The sequence below is a fragment of the Sciurus vulgaris genome (genome assembly GCF_902686455.1).
Source record: "Sciurus vulgaris genome assembly, chromosome: 5".
In the NCBI taxonomy this organism is placed as follows: Eukaryota; Metazoa; Chordata; class Mammalia; order Rodentia; family Sciuridae; genus Sciurus; species Sciurus vulgaris.
Window position 1 is genome coordinate 181,103,031 of NC_136465.1, and position 12,741 is coordinate 181,115,771.

The 12,741-nt window shown below is 59.7% G+C and overlaps 1 protein-coding gene across 1 annotated transcript; it reads left to right on the top strand.

Moving 5' to 3' along the window:
* The first annotated feature begins 455 nt into the window (after positions 1–455).
* On the top strand, positions 456–12,719 carry SELENOO (selenoprotein O). Its single transcript, XM_079142661.1, has 9 exons — positions 456–1,046; positions 4,141–4,344; positions 5,875–6,061; positions 7,683–7,813; positions 8,272–8,552; positions 11,280–11,430; positions 11,914–12,099; positions 12,208–12,364; positions 12,438–12,719. The coding sequence occupies exons 1-9, from the start codon at positions 493–495 to the stop codon at positions 12,582–12,584; spliced, it is 1,998 nt and encodes a 665-aa protein (XP_078998787.1). The 5' UTR covers positions 456–492; the 3' UTR covers positions 12,585–12,719.
* The last annotated feature ends 22 nt before the right edge of the window (positions 12,720–12,741 follow it).

A 12,741-nucleotide genomic window follows, 5' to 3' on the forward strand; every position in this document is an offset into this window, starting at 1 on the left:
AATTGTTCCTGTTTGCAGTTAGAGGTGGCCGGCTCCCACCTGGGTCCCAAGGACACTGCCAGGTGTGGCCTCAATGTCCAGCCATTCCTGCCGCTGGGGCCCTGAAAACCGGTCTCTGTCCCTTCCCGCTGGCGCCAAGTGAGCCCCGCAGCCGGCGTGAGCCCGGGGCTGACCTTGGCTTCGCCCCGACTTGGGACGCCCCTGTGGTCCTAGGGACGTCACTCAGCATGTCATCCACTTGGAGCAGTCTGGTCTGTCTTGTGTCACCCGGTCGCAACTTCTAGGACCTACTGGTCGGGTTGTCAGCGCAACCAGCACGCAGCCCCCGCACGCTCGGGTCCACGGCGCCTTGCAGCCCGGGTGGAGAAGAGACGGACGAGCCAGCCAATCGGCGCCAAGCGGACACGGCCCCAGCGAATGGGCGTCGTGCGGAGAAGGGCTTCCGGCCGGGGCAGCGGGACTTCCGGGGGGCGGTGCGGCGCGGCGCGACGGATGGCCTCGCTCCGTTCAGCGCGTCGAGCCTCGCTCGCGGTCGCCCGCGCCCGGCCGCTGCCGCTGGGCCGCCCGTCGCCCGCTCCCTGCTCTGCCTGGGCCGCCGCCATGGAGCCCGCGCCGCGCTGGCTGGCGGGGCTGCGCTTCGACAACCGTGCTCTGCGCGCGCTGCCGGTGGAGACGCCGCCGCCGGGCCCCGAGGGCGCGCCGTCCGCGCCGCGGCAGGTGCCCGGGGCCTGCTTCAGCCGCGCGCGTCCCGCCCCGCTGCAGCAGCCGCGCGTCGTGGCGCTGTCGGGGCCGGCGCTGGCGCTGCTGGGGCTGGGCGCCGCCGCGCTCGAGGCCGAGGCCGAGGCCGAGGCCGCGCTCTTCTTCAGCGGCAACGCGCTGCTGCCGGGCGCCGAGCCGGCCGCGCACTGCTACTGCGGGCACCAGTTCGGCCAGTTCGCGGGGCAGCTGGGCGACGGCGCCGCCATGTACCTGGGCGAGGTGTGCACAGCGGCGGGCGAGCGCTGGGAGCTGCAGCTCAAGGGCGCCGGCCCCACGCCCTTCTCCAGGTGCGCTGGGGCTCGGGGAGGCGGGTGACCCGGGGCCGCGCCCGCGCCCTCCAGCAGGGGCAGGCGGGGCGCCCAGTAGCGCTTCCTCCCGGTTGGTGCCGGCCTTGATCCTGGCAGAGCGTGACCTGGCGAAGCGGGCGGGCACGAAGCCGCCCCGGGAAGTGCCCTGTGGCCCGCAAGAGGACAGGAAGCCCTGCCTGGGCTCCCGCCGAGTGGCGACCCGGGAGGGCGGTGGGGATCCCACTGCCTCTTCTGTCCGGTGGAGCATCTCTCCGTTAAGAGCACAGCACCGCCGGCCATCCACGCTGTCCTCATGACATGCAAAGGACTTTGCAGTTAGTTCCACGAATTACTCTCATGACGCCCATATTCACTGGGGCTCCCCAGGCCAGTTCTCCTAGGTGGGGTAATGGACTGACCTCCAGACACCCTTCCTCCAAATGCCACCTGGGCAGTGCCCCTCCCCGAAACAGCTCAGCCTGTGTTCCTTCACAGAAGCCTGGGTGACCCACCCTGCCCTCTGGGGGACAGAAGCTCTTCGGACCCACCTTCCCTTCGTGCATTTTCCAGGTCACCCCCGGTGGGGCACAGGTGTTCCAAAGCCAACCTGGGTGCAGAACCCGGAAAGTCAGCCCCAGAGAAACTTGTACCACGGCAGGCCTGCCTCCTGGACACCGAAGCACCTCAGTCTGCGGTGCTGCTTTTCATTGCTGTTCTTTTTTTTTTTTTTTTTTTTTTTGTACTACTATTTTATTTAGAGACAGGGTTTCACTGAGTTGCTGAGGCTGGCTTTGAACTTGCAATCCTCCTGCCTCAGCCTCCCCAGCTGGTTCCCAGGATTACAGATGTGCACCACCACACCAGGCTGCAGTTCACATACTTGCCCATACTGCGCTTGTTCAGTGACTTAAAAATAGACAACCTGCATTTTATGGTCAAATATTCTAAATCTGAGGCTTTCATCCCTTTTCTCTCCATCCACTGACATGCCCACCATCTCCCTGGTCAGATCCTCAGAATGACTGGTTCTTCTTCATCTCCCAGTCTCCAGACCTTTCAGCTCTGTCTCAGTACATTTACTGAGCTGTGCAAGGTCCCCACCACCTGCCCCCAGCAACCTGTTTATAGGCACCTGCCTGGATGGTGTTCAGAGACCTCTTTTTGTGAGGTCTGAACACCTTATAGTTGATGTTTCCATCCTAATGATGATTTATCTTTACCAGTTGTAAAGACCAGCTTGTGAAATAAATTAATTTGCTATTGGAAGATGCTTTTTTTTTTTTTTTTTTTCTTTTTTTGCTCTGCTGGGGATGAAATGGCCCTCCTCCCCCAGCCTTAGAAAATACTTTTTATGTTTAAAGACTTAGGGGTTTTGTTCAGTGTTTCAAGACCTGAGGTATTGTAGAATACTGTGGCCAAGTTGCCCAGGCTGGCCCCAGATTTGCCATTGTCCTGCCTCAGCCTCCTGAGTAGCTGGGATTATAGGCGTGCACTACCACACCTGGCTAGAATATTTTCCTTTAAGAGGAAAGGGGTCTTGGACCCTTGCTCAGGCCCAGCCTCCTCTCATGTAAGTGGCCTCAACAGTTCTAGATGAGGCTGAAGCCCAAGGTGGTTGTGAGCCTCCAGGTGTGGTTTGGAGGGGCAGGTAGCTGGTTCTTACCCCTGCCTGCTGTGGCTATTGGGGTTCCAGGACAGGCCTCTCGACTGGCTCAGCAAGGTCCACACCTGGGCCTCAGTCCCAAAGCAAAGCAGTGTTCCTTATTGCCCAGGCACGGTTCTTAAAGCAAAAACCAGAGCCACAGTATGAATTCCAACGTAAGTCCCATGGCAGTCCAAGCCACATTGCTGGTTTTCAGGATGGTTTTATCAGATCCCAGGTTGGCTGGACTGTGCTGGCTTCTGTGAAACCTTGGGGACTCTTGCTCGGCTGAGGAGCCATTCCCAAAGCTAGGAGGGGTGGGGTGCCGTGGAAGACACGGGGCCTGGTACAGTTCTCAGCGTCTAGGAGGTGGCAAGCAAGGGGCAGGAGGGACTGAAACCACCTGAGGCGGACACTGTCAGCCCTTAGCCTGGGTCACTGCCTGGCCCTGCTAGATCTGGAGTGAGCCCTACTGTGACTCACAGGTGAGGGTGGGCAGGTCCAGGTTTGCCCAGCACCTTAAGGCCATTGGCTCAGAGAACCAGTCAGTCTAGGGCTGAGCCCAGCATCCAGACTCGTGCCTGGGGGCAGTGGTCCACCCTGTGGTGCCCTTTCCCCCAGTGTCCAGCTGAGGTGGAAGCTGTGCTCCTCGCCTTCCCTTGTGGGCTTGCCCTTTGACACCTGCCTTCCGCTGTGTTCCAGCCGCCACCACTGCAGCCCTCACCCGGGCATACTGTGGGTCCCTTTGGGTTCTGGGCAGGGCACTTGAGGTCAGCATGACCAGGATGTGGCCCGTCCAGGCAGCATGTGCTTTGCTGCCACTGGCTTCTTTCTGTGTGCTCTGCTTTTGAAAGAGTGACAGGCTCAGTGCAAAAGCCCAAGCCACACAAGCCCAACCAGAACAGGCAGTGCTGCTGCTTCAGCCGGTTCTCTGGGGCTGGGCGTCTGGTGGGCAGCACCTCCCTGGGCCTGTCACCCAGAAGCAGGTGTGGCCGCCCTGTGTGCACATGTGTTCTTCTGCTGCCCACTGTGTGCTCAGGGCCTGGCCTCCCTGCCGGTGGTGCTGGGGGCCGAGCTGTTGGTGCGCCCGTCTCTGGGCAGTGCACCTGGCCCTGATGAGCAGGAGCCTCCACTGACCTCGTGGCTGGTTCAGGTTTTCCCGTACTGCAGTGAGTGCTGATGTGTGTCTGCGTCACAGTGAGCGTTGCCGTGGGTGGATCGGTACACTTCTGAGTGAAGCCTGTAGGCTTGAGGGTGTGCGTGGGGCTGGCGGGTCCTCTGTCCTCTCCTGGGCTTGGGTGTACGGCTCCCACACCGGGCACCCGGGGCGGACTCTGTTTACAGTGCTGTCAGAGCTTCACAAGAACCGATGGGCTCAAAGGGTTGTTCGGCTGCCTCTTTCCTCAAGTGGACACCTGCCTGACGGGCATGGGCCTCTGTGTTTGATTTCAGACAGGCCGACGGCCGCAAGGTCCTGCGGTCAAGCATCCGGGAGTTCCTCTGCAGCGAGGCCATGTTCCATCTGGGGGTCCCCACCACACGGGCTGGGGCCTGTGTCACCTCTGAGTCCACGGTGGTGCGTGACGTGTTCTATGATGGTAATCCAAAACACGAAAAGTGCACGGTTGTGTTGCGTGTAGCTCCCTCCTTCATCAGGTAATGCCGGGTCCTTCTGGCCTGTCTACACACCTGCTTCTAGAGTCAGATTGTGCTTGTGCAGCTGGAAGGCCAAGCAGGACAAAGGAGCCCCTCAGCCCAGCCTTGAGCGGGTGCTTCATGCTGTAGGAGGGACTCAGTGCAGGAGGCTGGTTGTCCCATTCTGGTGGACAGTGGGGCTGGCTGGGCAGGGTGACCCCTGCAGGACCCTGCCTGGGAGGAGGAGCTGCCCAAACAGCAGGTTCCTAGGAGTTTCAGACAAAAAACTACCTAAAATTGACCAAGGAGATGGTCTCAGTGTCATAAAGAAACAGGCTGCTGAGAGCGGGTGTGTTGTAGTCCTTGTGGTCATCCCTAACTGTCCAGATGCAGTTCAGCTGCCCAGTGACTGGAGTCCTTTCTGATGCTTTCCTACCTCAGGCCACCCATTCCTCAATAAGCCACCGCACCCATGTGCTCACTGCTATCAGACGCTCCCAGGGGACAGCCGGGGACAATATGTAAACATCTAGGTTTATTGAAAACAGTAAGGAAGTAGAGTTCACTACAGTCTCTCAAGTTCCAATCCAACTCTGGAGGGGTTTTTGTTTATTTCTTTGTTTTTTGGTACTGGGGATTGATTGAGCCCATGGGCACTTAACCGCTGAGCGACGTCCCTGTTTATATTTTAGAGACAGGGTCTCACTGAGTTGCTTAGGGCCTCGCTAAGTTGCTGAGGCTGGCTTTGAGCTTGCAGTCCTCCTGCCGCAGCCTCCCAGGCCGCTGGGATCACAGGCTGTGCCACTGCGCCCAGCTAGTTTCCCCATGTTGATAAAGCTCCCTTCTGACGGTGAGAAACCTCATTATCCTTAACGTATTTAATTAGAAGGTAAGTTCCTCCGTGTCACCAAGCTTGTCTTTGCTGTCACCTTGCTGCCTGACTTCCAGTATTACAGAGCTGATCCCTGAACCAAGAGCCAGGGTGACCTTGTCCCTGACGGCCACCAGCTGCTCATGCCTGAGACAGACTGTGAGGGTCTCTGGCCTTTTCTGCCCAGGGGGGAATAGGAGGAACCAGGGCCCAGGTCTGCCTCATGGTGGCTCTGTTGACACTTGCTGGAAGCCGTCCTGTGTCTCTTGCAATAGCCACGTCCTCACAGCCTCTGCCAGAAACAGCCTCAGTTATGGCAACCAAAACTGCCTCCCGACTCGCCTGCTGCAGCTCCTGCTGAGAGCCGCTCTGACCTGGAACTGAGCTGCCCCTGCCCCTCCCTGCCAGGATGTTGGGGGTGGGCAGAGACCCTCCTGAGTCGGGGCGAGGCAGGAAACAGTGGCCATTTCTGGGCCGTAGGCCTGCATGGGCCCCAGGCGGCCGGAACGGGGGCTCTCTGCTTGGAGGTGGGCAGATCTCCAGAGCTGGTGGCCTGCTGCCTGGCCAGGTGCTTTCTTTCCCTCTGGCCACAGGTCTAGGGGCCTCCGCTGCTTCCTTTTTCTTCTTCTCACAAGGTGCTAGGGTCTCTGCCTTGTCAAACACCTGGGTCTCCCCTTCAGGTTTGGATCCTTTGAGATTTTTAAGCCCACTGATGAGCACACGGGGCGTGCCGGTCCCAGTGTGGGGCGAAATGACATCAGAGTCCAGATGCTCGACTACGTGATCGGCTCTTTCTACCCTGAAATCCAGGCTGCCCACGCCCATGACAGTGACCACGTGCCGAGGAACGCCGCCTTCTTCCGGGAGGTAGGTGGAGGCCACGCACAGGGCCTCCCGTCAGGAACCTAGGACCCGTTTCAGTCAGACTTCTTGCAGCTGTGACCAGAGACCTGACGAGAACAATCTTAGAGGAGGAAAAGTTTACTTGGGGCTCAAGTTTCAGAGGTCCCGGTCCACAGACAGCTGGCTTATTCCTCAGGCCCGAGGTGAGGAAGAACATCATGGCGGAGGAAGCAGAGAGAGCTCTGCTCACAAGGGACAAAACATAAACCCCAAAGGCACCCTCCAGTGACCCCTCCTCCAGCCACTCCCCACCTCTCCAGTCACCACCCAGTTAGTCCCTGTCGGGTCAACGCACTGTCGGGTCAGGGCTCTCGTGACCCAGTCGTCTCACTTGAGTGACCATCGTCTCACCGAGCCTTGGAGGACACCTCACACCCAAACTGTGCCGGCCCCGCCTGCTGCTGAGCACCATTGTTCCAGCCGTGGGCAGAGCTCGTCCCCAGTGCCGTCACCTGCGGACTTGTGGCTTGGCGGCTGGCAAGCACACCAGTCAGGCTCTGAGCACGGCGGGGCCGGGGGCACCTGCGGGAGCCAGCGGTGCCCTGGCCTGGGGAGAGCCCCGTAAGGGGCAGCTGGCTGGGGTGCTGGATGCCGCCTCCTTGGGTTGGCACCACTGGGGGAGCAGCCAAGCTGGGGAGATTTGGGGGAGACTCAAACTGCCCAAGCTGGGGTCCAGGCCCCTGCTCCTACCACAGATAGCACACTCATCTACTCCATCGGGAATTACAGGACATTGCAAGTGGGCCACACCTGCAGCCTGTGGGCAGAGTTGAAAGAGGAAGCTCCAGGCCAGGTGGGGGTGCCGGGACGGTGGTGCACATGCCACCAGGGCACGGCTGCAGCCCAGACCCCTCTGCCCAGTGGATTGGGCTGGAGCACCATGGGTTAATAGCGGTACTAAGCAGTTGTCTGTGGGCCTGTTGTGCAACAGGCCACTCCTCTGACCAGCTCAACCACATGGTACAGATGTGGGTGGGTGGTCTGGTCACTTGCTCCACCCCTCTGAGCCTTGGTCTGCCATTGAAGCTGTAAGGGCAGCGCTGCTCAATTCTCAGGAGTATGTGTGTGCATTTGTCCCGTGTGAAGCAAGACGTGCAGGATCCTGCTTGGCAAGGGGTGTGGTAGCAGGGAGGGCCCTTGGGTGCAGCCCTGCAGTCCACAGCTCCTCTCCAGGCAGCACTAGAGCGGGGGCTGGGTGAGTGGCAGGGTTGGCAGGCACGCCCCATCTTGTGGCACCCAGTGTGGAGGGACAGCAGCTTGCGGGGCACTGCAGTGTGGACCCAGGCACACGATGCCAGGCTTCATGGTCCTTCCTGGTGCCCATGGGGCCTTTATGATGGGCCCAAGTCTGGGTTGCCTGACTTTTCTTGTTTGGTTAAAAGCCAAAATGGTGGGTGTGTAAGAGAAAGGTAGAGTCAGTGGCAGCCAGGGCCACACACCAGCTCACCCAGAGGCCGAGCGCTGCGGGGACCGGAAGGGCACTGGGCAGAAACTCAGATCTCACTGGAGAGCAAGGATCACTCACACGGTGCTGGCTGTGTGGGGCAGGCCCAGGAAGGGGCTGCCAGCATCTGCCCTTCCCCAGGTGACACGACGCACAGCCCGGATGGTGGCCGAGTGGCAGTGCGTTGGCTTCTGCCATGGTGTGCTCAACACCGACAACATGAGCATCCTGGGGCTTACCATTGACTATGGGCCCTTCGGCTTCCTGGACAGGTGAGTGGCCCCTTGGACTGCAGATGGTGGGCCCCAGGCAGCCTGCTGCCCGCATCGGAGCTAAACCTTGAGGCACAGACCCCAGCCACGATCACTGGGGCGAGGGGAGGGGAGGGGACACCTGACCCGGGGCGGTGGACTGCTTGCACAAGTCTTTCTTTGGTGTTTAATTCTCAGCTACACCTGACTGGCCATTCCTGGAAGCAGAAATCTCCTGGAGGGTCTTGAGCAAAAGCAGCATGAGCTCCCTAGCATTTTAGAAAGGTTCCTTGTGCTGTGGGGTTGGGAGCAGGTGGTGGGCAGGAAGTAAGGGTCTTCTGGTCCCTGGCAGGCTGAGGAGCCCGGCTTCAAGAGTCAGGGCCACTCCAGGGATAGGGCAGAACAGGAGAGCAGTGGCCACATGGGACCCGCCCTCTGGGTGTGTCCTTCACAGCCCCGCAGCCTCACCTGTGTGGCAGGTACGACCCTGACCACGTGTGCAACGCTTCAGACCACGCCGGGCGCTACGCCTACAGCAAGCAGCCCGAGGTGTGCAAGTGGAACCTGCAGAAGCTGGCCGAGGCACTGGAGCCCGAGCTGCCCCAGGCGCTGGGCAAGGCCATCCTGGAGGAGGAGTTCGACTCCGAGTTCCAAAGGCACTACCTGCAGAAGATGCGCAGGAAGCTGGGCCTCGTGAGTGTGGCACAGGAGGAGGATGGTGCACTGGTGGCCAGGCTCCTGGAGACCATGCGCCAGACTGGTGAGCGGCACTCACTGCAGCCAGCCCACAGCATTACGGTGGGCAGAGTGCAATTTGCCCTTTTCCCCCTTTTTTGGTGGGGGGCAGGTCCTGGGGACTGAACTCAGGGGTACTCCATCACTGAGCCACCTCCCCAGCCCTATCTTGTATTCTATTTAGAGACAGGGTCTCACTGAGTTGCTTAGCACCTTGCTTTTGCTGACGCTGGCTTTGAACTTGAGATCCTCCTGCCTCAGCCTCTTGAGCTGCTGGGCTTGCAGGTGTGCACCCCAGGCCTGGCCTTCTTTACCATTCCTGGAGGTGCACAGCATGGCTCTGAGCACGCCTGCGTGTCCTGCGGCCATCACCACCATCCTGAACCCAGATTTGGCCTCCCTGGAACTCCAACCCCTAGCTCCCTCCCAGCCCGGGCACCCACCATTGTGCTTTCCAAGTGTGACCGTTGTCCAGATCTTACACCTTTTGAGGCCCTACACAGGGTGACGCTGCAGGCGAGGTCACCTCCACTTCTGACTCATGTGCACAGTGCTGCTATGTAGGTGCGGGTGCAGGTCCCAGTCTGGGTCCCTGCTTCCCCTCTTGCAGGTGGTCAGCAGGGTTGCCAGACCATGTCCAGTGCACCACTGCTTCTGGCACAACGTTGAACAGCAGTGGCTAACGTGGGCGCGGGACCCTGGCTCTGGCCTGGGGGCACCCTTCCTTCTCATCACGGGACCCGCTGGGGGCTTTTTTGCATGCAGCTCTTGCCAGTCAGGTTTTCTGTTCCTGATTCGCCCTTCTCGCCGTGAGAAGCTACAGGACTTGTGGGGTGCTTTCTCCTGCACCCGTCAAGGGCGACCCTGAGGTCACGCCCCCCTCAGATTCCCTGGTATTGGGGGTGAAGCCTGATTGGCCGTGAGGAAGAGTGAACTGGTGTGCTGGTCTTCTGTCGAGGACGTCTGCCCTGCATTCCTGAGGGTGGCTGGCCTGTAGTTGTCTTGCAGTGCCTGGCGTGGACATCCAGGCAGAGCTGGCCTCTGAGCTAGAGCCTTGCTTACTGTCCCCTTTTTTCCTTTTTTCCCAGAGAAGTTTGGGAGGTGTTGTGGTTCGGTCTTTTTGGTTTGATTTGGGTTTTTTGTTCTTTGGCACTGGGCATTGAACCCAGTGGTGTGCGATCACTGAGCTCTGTTCCTGGCCCTTTCCCCCTTGAGACAAGGTCCTGCAAAGCTGGCCTTAAACTTGCGAGCAGCTGGGGTCACAGGCGTGGCCACTGTGCCTGGCAGGACTGCCTCTCGGGAAATTCTGCCTCTCCTCCTGCAGGCCCCATTCTGCGCTGGGCACTGCACACGTGGGGTCAGCGGTGTCCTCCACCAGGTCCTCCTCACGCTCCCACTCCCAACCTGGGCCCGTTTTTGTCTGGCTAAGTTTGATTTTGTTGATCTTTTACAAGAACCAGCTCCTACTTCCCTCTGATCCTTGTAACCAGATTTCGTTCTCTTCTGCTAACGTTGGTCTTATTTTGCTCTTTTTTGGTTTTGTTTTGCTTTTAGTAGAGTGACTTTAGGTTTTTTTTAAATGAACACATTTACGACTGTTTATTTCCCTCTGAGCACAGCTCTTGCTGCATGTTGTTTTATCTTCAAGTATTTCATAATTTTGCTTGTGATTTCTTTTTTGACCCACTGGTTGTGAAGAGTATGGTATTTAAGCTGAATGTGGTGGTGCACACCTGTAATCTCGGCCTGGGAGGCTGAGATAGAAAGATGGCAAGTTTAAGGTCAGCCTGGGACCTTAGCAAGACCATCTCAGAATTAGACATAATCTTAGAGACTCCTGGATGTGGCTCAGTGGTAGAGCACCCCTGGGTTCAATCCCTGGTACCACCAAAAATAATCCCCACTGTTAAGTGAAACGAACAGCACGCAGAGCCGTGGGGCGATCTCTGGCTTCGTTCCACCGTGGCCTCGGTGACGCCCTTGCAGAAGTCCCTGGAGTGCACCTGCTCTTGCCGAGTAGAGCTGCCTGGTCTAGCTGGCATGTGCTGGCCTGGCCCGCCGGGATGCTGCGCCCATCACCGAGTGCTGCAGCATTAGAGACACCGACGCCTGTCCTGTTACAGAGCCATTGTTCCTCCTCCGGTCCGTTAGCTGTCTGCTTTGTAGTTTGTACGTCTGCCTGATGTGGTGGCTGTTCTTGTCTCTGGTCTGCTTCATCTGACATCCAAGCAGGCTCAGCTCTGGGCTATGTTTGCATGGAAGTCTCTTCACTTTCCATCTGAGTCTAAAGCCAGCCCCTGAGACAGCCTGTGGTCACCCGCTCGGTCTGTCCTGCCAGCCCCCCTTGGTGGTGGAGGCGATCCAGGGGGAGGCAGTCGGGCTGTCGGCTGCTCTCTGCATGTCTTGCATCTCTCCACTTGTGCTTGTGCCCCACCACTTGCTGTTCTGGCCCACTTCTTGTTTCCTTATTTCTTCGCTGTTTTCTTAGGGAATGCCATGGTCCTTCTGCCCAGGCGTTGGCAAGCAAGGCTGAGGGCGGCAGTGGCTCCCGTGACAGGCGGGCTGGCCATGAAGGCCAGGTGCCAGCTTTAGGCCCCGCTACCAGTTCTGTGAGCAACCTAGAGTCAGCAGATGGGTGGCAGCTGAAGGGTCAGGAGTCAGGGCCCAGCAGGCACTGGAGAAAGGACACAGGTTGGTATGGGGGAGCATGAGCTGGCATCTGCCCGCCTCCACCTGAGCGGCCCACATGCAGGTGCCGACTTCACGAACACCTTCTCCTTGCTGAGCTCCTTCCCGCTCGAGCCACAGTCACCAGGCCTGGCAGAGTTCCTGACCTCTCTGACCTCGCAGTGTGCCTCCCTGGAGGAGCTGCGGCTCGCCTTCCGGCCCCAGATGGATCCCCGGTAGGTACTCAGGCCTTGCTGCCATGGGGTTTGCTCTCAAAAGGGGAGGAACACCCAGAACAAGGATCTGGGGACCCGGGGTCCGGGGGCTGCAACCATCCTACTCCTGGGAACAGGGGCAACCTGGGCCTGTTGGTCAGAGAGCACAGGGAGCCTGACGTGGGCACCCAGGACGGCTCTGGCTTACCTGGCCAGAGCCCATGGCACTCAGTCCCAGGCAGATGGTGCCTCCTGCCACCTCCCAACAGGATGAGCATGCTGCGTGCAGAGTGCTGCCCAAACTCAGGATGAGACCCGGGCAGTGCTGACCATGGCTTTTGAGTAAGAACCACAGGCTGGTCACACAGAAACGCCTTTACTGATTAGCCAGGAGGACACACGTTGTTAGGAGGTGGGCCGAGGCCTCCAGCAGCGACTGCAGCGGTGCCCATGCAGGGCAGAGCGTGGTGCCCTGGCTGGCAGGCTCACGCTGCCTCCCTACAGGCAGCTCTCCATGATGCTCATGCTGGCGCAGTCCAACCCCCAGCTCTTCGCGCTCATCGGCACCCAGGCAAGCCTCGCGAGGGAGCTGGACCGTGTGGAGCAGCAGTCGCAGCTGGAGCAGCTGAGCCCCGAGGAGCTGCAGAGCAGGAACAGGGGCTGCTGGGCTGACTGGCTGCAGGAGTACCGGTGAGCCCCGTGTGCCACAGCCACCGCCTCAGGTGGCTACAGGTGACCCTGCATGAGGGCCTGTGGCTGCTGCTGCTGCTGATAAGAGCAACCGGGCTGTGATTCCAGAGTCCGGCTGGAAAAGGACATGGCGGGGGCTGGTGACAGGGCTGCCTGGCAGGCAGAGCGAGTGCGTGTGATGCAGGCCAACAACCCCAAGTACGTCCTGAGGAACTACATCGCCCAGAGTGCCATTGAGGCTGCTGAGAACGGGGACTTCTCAGAGGCAAGCTTGCTCCATCCCCGCCATCCCTGGGAGGCTGGGCTGGCCAGCATCCCTTACCCAGCTCTCCCTCCAGGTGCGGCGGGTGCTGAAGCTGCTGGAGTCTCCTTTCCACGGTGATGGGGAGGCGGCTGGGGGCCCCGAGGCTGCGGGGGCCGCCCGCGGATGGCACTCCTACAGCAGCAAGCCCCCACTCTGGGCAGCAGAGCTGTGTGTGACATGATCCTCGTAGAGGCCTCGGCACCTCCCGAGGCTCCCAGAGCTGCTGGGCTGCCGAGACGTGCCAGGCTGCCCTGAGCGTCTCTCCATGAAGGCAGAGCCCTCCAGTCAGACCCTGACCTGTCTCTGTCAGAGGCCAGCTCAGTAGCACCACCCCAGCC